Raw genomic sequence first — 10,545 nt, forward strand, 5'->3', positions numbered from 1 at the left:
CGATTATTTACGACAAATTTATATTTTGTTGCTTTGTTGATATGGATTCTGTCCCAAACATATTTTCACATATGCACTTTCAAATTCACCTTTTTTTCTTTAAAAAAATGACTTCAAATATACATACGCGAAGTCACCTCTTTTTCCCAAAAAAAAGTGACTTCAGAGATACATCTGCGAAGACACAATTTTTCCTAAAAAAAATGACTTAGGAGTTGCATTGCGAAGTCACTTTTTATTTTTAAAAAAATATGACTTCGAAAATGCATATCTAAAATATAGAAATATTTTAAAGTTTTCACCATAAATCTCTAAAAAGGTGCATGAATGCATAAAGAAATTCTCTTTAATTAATGTTAAAGATGTCTGTTTCCCTTTCATCTTTTTTTTAGATATTAAAATTTAATGAGTAACGTAAACCAGTGATATGGCCACACCGTGAACAATTTTTATACAAGAGCAAACACATATTATGCTAAGAGTAACTTTTGTTATTGTTGCTGTTAATAAAACATCTATTATTATTATTTTTTAATCTCATCAAATATACAATATAATCATATTATATTAGTGTTTTTTTTAATCTCATCAAATATACAATATAATCATATTATATTAGTTAGAATTGACTGGATTTTAACAAAAAAAAATACTTTATATTTACATATCATATAAATAAAATATTTTAATTACTTTACTAATGAACAGTAATTTACACATTATATTACCGAGTTTTGATTCCTCGGACAAGCTATCAACACAATACAAAAATCGCTCTGTAGTTATTTGGCTACAGCAGTAATGGATAATTTGATGCATTCCTCAATAATTGAAACTTTGCCGTTACAAGTTTTGCTTCTTTTTTTTTTTGTTGTTGTTGGTTACATTTATAAGGATATGAGTAAACTGTGCAGAAATCCTAGTTATTCACACTTGAGAAAAGGGAGATTTTTCATGGGGTAGAATTTACAGAAATCTCCTGAGGCAGAGGTGGAGCTACCTGGTCTTGGTGAGATGGGAGAGCCAGACGCTGCAAGGGCTTAAGAGCCACAGTCAGCTGTGCAAACGAGGGGCGCAAATTTGGATCCCTGGCACAAGAGTGAGAAGGAGAAGAGGAAGAGAAAGATCATCAAGTGGAAATGAAATTTAAATCTACATTTTGTTAAACAATTTAGATGATGAAATATAGAAGAAAATAAGAGTAAATCTAAGGCTAACGGACTTACTGTTGCCAACATTCCCAGATTATTCTTGCTACTAAAGGATCAACTTCCTTAGGAATTTCAAGGCGGCGATTTTGGAAACCTACAGCACCAACAACTTGCATAGGATTCATTCCAGTCCAAGGCAACTTTAGAGTGGCAAGCTCCCATAGGATGACACCGAAACTATAAACATCACACCTGTGCATTTGGAATGATAATTAAGAGTTACGCTCAAGAGAGACAGCTATTGACATAATTGAGTATATAAATGACTAAAATGTTCAGAAATTTTGGCATCATCCTTCTCAAACAGCAGTCACCTTGTCTACCAAGCATTAAATATTTTATCACGAAAGACATGGAAAAATGAAATTCCACACTTATTTAAGAATATTGGGTCCAGACAGACAGCCATTGTTTATTATAGGAGAAAAATATAATTCAGTGAATGAAAAAGGGAATCACTTTATAAAACAAAATAAAAGGGAGTCACTGAATCGCAAACCATAAAAATGTTGTCAAAACAGCATTTTGTGAGGAAAAAAATTATCATCCAAAAGCCTGTTAAAAAGGCCTACTAAACCAATTTTACTTTAGTTATGAAGCAGTTGGTATATTTTTTTGTTAGGAGAAGGCTGGCAGCTGGACTACATTAATACCTTCCACATTTATAACTTTGTAAATATTTAGCCACTGATTACACAAATAAGATATAAGTAAAAATTATGATCCAGAAAAAACCTTAATCTTAAATCAATAATAACTCACTTCTCATTGGAAGGTTCATTGCGGAGAACTTCAGGAGCCATCCATTCCGGCTAACCAGTTGACAATAATCATGTCAGATATACAAAACATAGATAAGGCACAAACTGCATGTGACTAAACAAATTTCTTAATTCTCACCGTTCCGGCAGTTGATTTGGATGATAAAAATGTGTTATGCTTCAACCTTGACAGCCCAAAATCACATACCTGTAGAAATAATGGCTTGCTTTCAAGATCAAGTAAAAGTAAAATCCAGAGCACAGAAAGTGATTTCTCCGCAGTTCAGGAAATGTTCAGAAAATAACGAACTACCAACCACGTGAAAATAGCCTTTATATATACACATTTGCCATGACAGCAGTTCATAATTCAAGAAAACCTAAGCAACCCAACTCAAATGGATGGGCCGAGTTTCCTTTTTAGCCATAGGCTTAAGCTAGTATACTTTAAAAAACTACTAAAACCCAATCAAACTGTTTACCTTTCATTTTAAACTATACAATTTCAACAAAACATAATCAACAACAGTAATCCGACTGAAAAATGCTTGCCTTTTCTTATATGCTTCTCACATACAACCTTTTTCAACATGCAATAATTCTGGTTGAGCTTGTATTCCGAATCTTTTGATATACTCATACTTGTTTTCAGGTTTTGGCAGTTATGCAATGTTTTAGAGTAGAAATTTTGTAACCATTTAATTGGTATATATTATCATAACCAAGTAAATCATCCCATGACCTATATTCAGTTTACAAAAAATTTCACAAGTTTTACGGGAATCCAAACTGTAGGTATAATATTGGTATTTTGTTTAACCAACCCAACTTTTACTTTTTGGGTTGGTCAGTTTGAGAGTCTTTCTACCATGAGGGTTTAATTCGTTTAGTTTATAAAATTAGCTGGAATGGATTGGTTAGGCTTCAATACTAACCTCATATATATCTCCCCTAAATGTCACATCAAACAGCCATAAACGGTGCTACATTCGTCTCTAAATATTAAAACCCAATTGAGTAAATCACAGAAATTAAAAAAGTTGGTTGTAGTATTAAATTCGTTAAAAATTGATATTGTTTGTAAGAGTACTTATTACATATTGCAGAAAAATAATCATAAATATCACTAGTGAAGTTGAAAATTTAAAAGGAATTTTATATAAAGGGACAAGAAAAAACCAAAGAGGGTCCTATATTTTGGGACGGAGATAGTCCTTCCCATATGACATCAATTGTGCTTATATAGGCATGTCAATTTACTTATTAAGTCAAGCATGTCCAAGTTTACTTGACAAAGAAACACCGAATAGACAATTAAGCTGATTGTCAACTTCTACATCTTCCCATCATCATATACATTACTATCCATTGCAAAAATAAAAGCATATGGTAGCCGGTGTCTACATCATCCACTTTATGATATCCCAATACCATACTTCCAAAATAATGAATATAAGAAACAAATTTAGTAAAGCACGGATCAGAAATGGAACCCAAAATAGTAATACACAGCGCTTGCACTAAAATTCAGAGTATATTCAACATATCATATTTCCAAAACTAACCAAGTTGACTTAATCAAACTTACAGATATGTAGATTTGATATGCAATGAAAGAATTTAGGAATCAAATAAATGAGAGAAACAACAAAAAATAGGCATGTGGTATAGCTCATGAATTTTCAATCATATACCTTAACGTTCCAGTTCTTATCAACCAAAAGATTTGGGGACTTCAGATCTCGGTGAACAATTGTAGGTGTGCTAGCGTGCAAGCAATTCATACCCCTAGCCTGTAAATCGGGATGTTCTAAAATTTGAAGTTCACCAATGTAAATGAGAGGTGACAGGGAAGATGGATAATTATTTCATACCACATCAAGAGCCATTTTTATTCTTTGTTTCTCATCGATCTGACAATTAGGGCGATGAAGAATTCGGTACAAGCTTCCTCTGTAAAATTTTACAACAATAATGCCAGTGTGAAGCCCAAATATGAAAAAGTAACTAACTTCCAAGACCAATGTGGCTGATAAGAAATACCATTATTTTGTTTTAAAAAAAATTAATGATTGAAAAAGTGAAAGATATCTACCTCGGGAGAAACTCTGAAATGATTGAGAGATTGGGAGGCCGGGTGACAGCACCCATAAAAAGAACAACATTTGGATGGCGCAGCCTACGCATTATCCGTACCTTGCAACAAACGGATGAAAAAGAGATTAGGTTTGGTATTTAAGTACACAACTATGATGAACCTTTCATATATAATTGTTTCTTTTCATCTTATTATTGCATTTCTAACACATTATCCACTCCCCGGCAAGAAACTTTTAACTTTTTCCTGACTGGTATCTCGATCTAAATTTTCTGATTAGTCTTATTTTGAGAGAAACATAATAATTTCTTAAAGTCGCAGGGATTCACTGTTTCTTTCCTATTTATTTTATGCAAATAAGAAAAATATTCGTTGCATGCAAAAATAAACCTAAATAGAGCTTACTTCTCTTTTGAATTCAGACAAGGCAGCGCCTGAAAAATCCTGATCCAAAAATTTCTTCACAGCAACCTCCTGATATTAAAAAAATCAGAGAAAACAACTCACTACCTTTCGGAGAGAAAAAAAAAAACTTGTTATATGATTGTTATCAAACATAACAAAAAAAAAAAGGGGACCTCAAGTCATTCAATAGCCGATAACCTCCTGAGTGTTATTCTAGTGCTTTTAAGTTTTATACAAGTTAAATTGAGTCATTCCCAAATCTGTACTTACTGTGAGTTAATGCCATCATTTTTATTACATTAATGCCACTGTGACATTGTAAACGAAGACAAATGGCATGTAAAAACAACTCCAACATGGTTATATTAAGATTTGGGGTAAGGAAAGAGGATCGGATGGAGGGCAGTCAAACTACTAAATATAGAGGAAAACCTAAAAAAACTATAAGAGAAACTATTTAAGAAAGATCTCAAGATAAATAAGCTGGATAGAAACATAATTTTTTTATAGAACATTGTGGGGTAGTTTGGTGCATGTAGCCGATCCCACTTAATAGGATAAGTCCTGGTTGCTGTTGCTGTTGTTCTATCATGCAGACAGAGTATAAAACTGTCATCACTAAAAATAAGAATATAAACAGCTTCCAATTCAATCTACAATAATAATTTTCCACGCAAGTATATAAACGAATTATAGCACTCACCGTGCCATTCCAGTCCGCACGGTATACCTCACCATATGAACCTATTTGAAAGAAAGCAGGAACATTAACAGAATAATACCTCATCAATAGACATGCAAGATTTAAACATGCCAGGAACATCCCTAACAACTACTATCAATCAATTTCAATCCCGGTGAAAGGTATATCACATGAGAAAAATAGGAAATTTCGTGAAGTTAAGACATGTTTGCGATGAACTACAGACTATATGGCTTATAAAAAAACTACAGCCTATATATGCTTGCACAAATAGAAGAACAAAAATAGTAACTTAATCAAAAACAAATTTGAAACGGAAAATGTTAATATAATGATCGGAATTTGAACCCTCAGTAACTTATTCAATAAAAAATATAATAGAAATTATTGTTAGATCTAAGTGATTAATGATTGTGTGCATCTGATGCAAACTTCACTTAAATATTTACAGAAATAAAAAACCAGAGCCTAGTCAACTTAACTGTAAATATTAACGACATTCCTACAAGAGAATAAAGACAAATCATTCGCATTACCTAGACCAATTCTTTCACCAATAACCAGATCCTCCCATGGAATCTCACATTCACCAACATCTGCATCGTCCAATATTTGATCGACCCTGTTTGTAATGGAATCAATTGAAGTGCTAGGACTATCGGAATCTTTTAATTGCAAATTGCTTCCCATGAATCTGTCATATATGCACTTCCTCCTGTCACGGTATCCGAGTTCAGTGCTTTCGGGTTCGTTAAATCCCTTTACCATGACATTTTGACTTTGAGAACTTTCCAAATCTCCCCTTCTAAAATTAGTATTGAGACCTTCGATCCAGTTCGGCTCACCTACACCAGCCGATGAGGCTGAACCAGTAATTTGTGCAGAAGTTTGAGAACTAATATCATTATTTATATTTGAATTGTATGATGAATTGGAAGTGCTGAGATCAGTATTTAATAAAGGAGGGTTATATTCATTAGGGTTATGATTAGTTTTTCTGGGGACTTCGTTGTAGGCATGCTGATTCTTCCACATCAGTGGTGACACGGGTCGACCAGAAACGGCATTGTTTTTCGTACCGTGCTCAGGAGGTTTATTTTCCACAGGTTTGTTGAGCACAAATGACTTCCCAGTCCCTTTTATCAAAAATGGGTTCAGGTCTGCAAAAAGGTTTTGAGGGTCGGTGGAGTTGTTTTGGGCATATGGCACAACATTGACATTCAATCTTGTCCCATCACCCACTGCATTCATTCCAAGAGTACCTTTGTACAAAGAATTACCATACGAAGGTGGCAAATTTTCCCGTTGATTAGGACTCCCTCTATTAGGAATTTTAGAAGGACCAACACCAGTGTCTCTGTTCAAACCAAAGTTTGAAGGCATATACTCTGACTTCTCAGTATATGATTGTCCATTCCAAGGCAACGTAGGACCTTTTATTACAGAAGTCTGACTACTGCCTTCACCATTAGAGGGTGGTATAGGTCTTGAGTAAGAAAGATCAGTTTCCTCAGCGGAAAGCAAACTCGGCACAATCTTGGGGTTGTAAGACTTAAAGGCATTATCCTTCGCATTTAAAATATCAGCTGGGATGAGTGTTCCAGGAGCAGCCATGAGATCAACTAAAAACTCCCTGAGAGCATAACAGTAGAATATCAGTAGTCAGTACCAAGGGACCAGAATATCCACAGGAATTTCTAGACACACGCAGAGAGACTTCCAATGACTATCAACCATTGCTAACACATAATAGAAGATAAAAAAAAGGGAAACATATAGACGTGCACATACAATTGAGTAAGTCAACATCAAATACATGAAAAATAGAAGAATAACAAAAGCCTTAACCTTTCATCATCTAATTTTATAATGTTGACAGCATCATCCTCAACACCAGTGTAATGACTACCTTTAACCAGTCTACAAGGCATCTTGATGTTGTCTGCTAATATCTACATCCATAAAACCACAAGGTGTATTACACAGCCAACAGATTTATCAGAAAAAGAGTAAGAGTAATATAAAATGCACAGAAAATATACTAATTTTAATAATACAATTAATTCTCAATATGCAAAATTAGACTTAGCAAGTATACACTATGAATTCAATGCTTAGAAACCCACAACAGTTTTAGAGGTACCGATGACAGAGTCAGCCTAAAATTTGATGACTCCATCTTTAATTGATTGAGCAGCAATTTCCCATTGAGTTAAGTATACTTACATCCTCAAAAATTTATTTCAGAATACATGCCTAGGCTAGATTAGCAGGGAATACTTTCCCAGTATGAATAATTCTAAAAAGAAATTATCAGATTCAATTTTATTAATTCATAAATCATTTCTTCTTTAAAATAAGTTTTAAGTGATTGTTGTACTTAATAATACTGCACATATCATATCATGCAATGTAAATAAAATCTTTTGTAGATAATGACTAGACTTAACATCAAATTTTTTATGGCTCACAAGGTTTTAAGCACCAAGAAGCCATTGTGCTAACCTTGAAAAGTAAAGCGCGATGCCTAGAGAGCCCAATATCTAAGGACCCAAGAGGTAATACACTTGTGTGAAGAGATGTCCTTAACTCTGTACTTCTCTCTGTCCATTTTGTTAATATGATATTAGCATCTTTTACAGGGCCGCCCATATGGCTAGTAACAAGCTCGGCAAGCCTTTGCACCAAAATACCAATCTCAGTGACAGGGCAGTCCAATGCTATACAATGTGCAATTTGCACCAGCTCGTCCAGGGCAGGATCAATTGTTCTATTAACTATGACCACTTCAAAGCTAGAACCACCTGAGTTTGTTTCAAGATCAGCTAGAGATGGCATCTTTCCTTGCATTGCTGGGTCATTATATAGGCCATATACGTCATAAAAACCATCTATTACTTTCTCTTCATAGTCAAGCACGTTGTATTCCTGGTCCCAACAAAAAACAGAAATGCACAATGGCATTAAAGGTGAAAATAGTATTAATGGAGATAAAAAAATTTGCCAGCATTACATGTTCACAAAATTCAAGTTATGGCTTATTTGTTTCCGTTTTGGTTTTGGTGCTCAACTGATGAATATAAATGAAGGAGTGCATGTTCACTTGTTGCAAGTAAGCATTTGCATGTAATGGAGCATGTGTGCGTGTATAGAAATTTTACCTAAAAAACAAAAAAGCAAGTTTTGTATTTATGTAAATTCTATTCAATTTTAGTCCCTATTAAGCTTTTATAGGGACTGTTTTTTATCCTAGTAGAGGGAGAAAAAGCACCCATTCTTTATGAAGAGTTTTCAAAATACGAACTAAAATTGAATAGTTTATTTATGTAGATACTAAGCTTGAAAATTCATGATTTTATAGGGGACTAAAACATGTTTAATAACCCATAAAAATATTAGGTAGAAAACCAAAGCAACTGGTATTAAAGAGATTAATAGCTATGCACCGGCGGTATAATTTTTTTTTTACACGTGCATCCAATCAAATCATATAAAAGTGTCATTTTAATAGAATAGTTCCTAAAATATCTCCACAAATATCTACATGGTGTGATTTAATTGGATGCATGTGTAAGAAAAAATTACACCATCAGTGCATTACTATTAAACCCTTAATAATATGAGTTGTGTTGTTTTGACATACAAATTTCAACAACAATTTAGAAGGTTAACTTAGTACAAATACATGTTAATTACGTTTGGTGGTTGGTTAATAGATATAACAACGTGTCACAACACTCATTAATTGTCAAATGAACATAATTAGCTACAATTTTGAATGTTTAACTACAATTTTCAAAAGTAAATTTTAACACAGGTTGTGGTTAATGATATCATGTATATTTGAACAATTGAAAATCACCATATATATTTGAACACAATATCGACGGTTAGTAGATATCGTGTATGTTAGAACATGTGATAAATAATAGTTAGTTACTGACATCCAAAAACACGGTTCATTACATTCAATGGATGGTTATTCGATGGTTAATCAGTGCCAACAACTTGCTATATTCATTAACCATCCATTGAATATAATTAGCCACATATTTGATGTGTGTTAACTATCGAAATTGTTGTCGAAATTCGTGTCAAAATATAATTTCTCCAATTATATCGTCTTAGAAAGGTAATCATAGACACAAGAGCTGTTAAACATACAATTGCTGATTACATCAGAAAGTTCATCTCAATATACACTTAATGAACCAGTTTAAAAATTCAATCATGAAGGTGATTACTTTTCAATGTTAATTCCCAAGCATACAAATAAACATCTAAAGATTATAACATAATGATCCACATTTCGAATTTCTAGCTATGGATTAAGTATCAAACTACCAAAGGTACAAAAACCTTCAACCTACGTCGGTCCAAACAATTAGATCAATTCATATAGTGGGGAGATATTCATATAATTCTTAAGATCCCACAAGGCATAACAGATTCTGCTAAAGGCCAATAAATGGAAAATGGAATACTTTCGAAGCTCAGTCTACCCCAGACAGAAGCAAAATTTCTCCTCAAGTCAACAACCCTAGTCACATCTAAATCCCCAAATCTAACTTTCAAACAGAAATCAATCCACTACAAGAACTGATTGACTAAAGTTATAAAAAACTAGAACAAAAATCACTCAGCATAAACCCCTAAAATTTACCCTCACTATCAAAACTTACCCAATACTGCCTGGAAAGCGCCTCCGCCACATCATCCTTATTCGAATCAATACGATGTCCTCCCAAACTGAGTAGCGTTGCCGCATGGATCTGATCCTTCTCCGGATCATCACAACGGAACTCCGAATTAGAAGCACTGATAGCTAGGGCTAACTGTACCTGAAATTCCTCCTCAGATGAGAAAAAGTCTTGACGATTGACTACCGCAGACAAACCACCGCCGGCGGAGGCAGGAGTGATAGGCGCTGTAGACGGCGACGAGGTAGAAGGAGTGACTGTAGAACCGCCGGGAGTCTGAACATGCTCGGCGGCGTCGGACGGCGATGGTACAGGTGGCGGAATTTCATTGGATCGATGAGGATCGTGGCTGCTACCTATATGAAGCTTTTTGAAGATGTTCTTCATCCTCTCTTTTTTCTCTGTTGGTTTTTCTTTCTTCCCTCTTTCACTCATCAAAGAGAAATCGGAAAATCGGAATCACTTTCTAATTCTAAATTATACTGTAATAGTATAATCACAATCTCAATCTATTTCAGTTTCTGTGAATTCTCTCCGTTTTATTTTCTCTTGAAATTCTGCACCCTTTTTTTTTGCTTGTGTTTGTGTGAGGTTTTTTTATGGTCAAGGAAGAGACTTGAGAGGAAAGTGTTGGGAGGGAAAAACTTTGGGAGAGTAAAAATTGGAC

The 10,545-nt window shown here is 34.2% G+C and overlaps 1 protein-coding gene across 2 annotated transcripts; it reads right to left on the reverse strand.

Annotated features, from left to right (window-relative positions):
* Positions 1 to 617: 617 nt before the first annotated feature.
* On the reverse strand, positions 618 to 10,545 carry LOC131627410 (serine/threonine-protein kinase EDR1-like). 2 transcript variants are annotated; one of them, XM_058898268.1, is made up of 13 exons: positions 9,861 to 10,544; positions 7,684 to 8,106; positions 7,027 to 7,130; positions 5,715 to 6,811; positions 5,179 to 5,219; positions 4,476 to 4,544; positions 4,068 to 4,168; positions 3,847 to 3,925; positions 3,667 to 3,765; positions 2,112 to 2,180; positions 1,974 to 2,023; positions 1,227 to 1,403; positions 618 to 1,088 (listed from the first exon to the last, which is right to left on the reverse strand). In XM_058898268.1, the coding sequence occupies exons 1-13, from the start codon at positions 10,311 to 10,313 to the stop codon at positions 953 to 955; spliced, it is 2,898 nt and encodes a 965-aa protein (XP_058754251.1). In that variant the 5' UTR covers positions 10,314 to 10,544; the 3' UTR covers positions 618 to 952. The 2 variants fall into 2 exon arrangements, 1 of the variants encoding a protein (XP_058754251.1); XR_009291439.1 differs by lacking the exons at positions 618 to 1,088; positions 1,227 to 1,403; positions 1,974 to 2,023 and having other exon boundaries at positions 3,667 to 3,782; positions 9,861 to 10,545.

Source organism: Vicia villosa, unplaced genomic scaffold, assembly GCF_029867415.1.
Source record: "Vicia villosa cultivar HV-30 ecotype Madison, WI unplaced genomic scaffold, Vvil1.0 ctg.000363F_1_1_3, whole genome shotgun sequence".
NCBI lineage: Eukaryota > Viridiplantae > Streptophyta > Magnoliopsida > Fabales > Fabaceae > Vicia > Vicia villosa.

Coding starts and splice junctions, on each gene's coding strand:
- LOC131627410 (XM_058898268.1), bottom strand. CDS start 10,313: ATGAGTGAAAGAGGGAAGAAAGAAAAACCAACAGAGAAAAAAGAGAGG. Junction 4,169..4,475: donor TGTCTGAATTCAAAAGAGAA/GTAAGCTCTATT, acceptor GTTTGTTGCAAG/GTACGGATAATGCGTAGGCT. Junction 2,181..3,666: donor ATAAGAACTGGAACGTTAAG/GTATATGATTGA, acceptor TTATTTCTACAG/GTATGTGATTTTGGGCTGTC.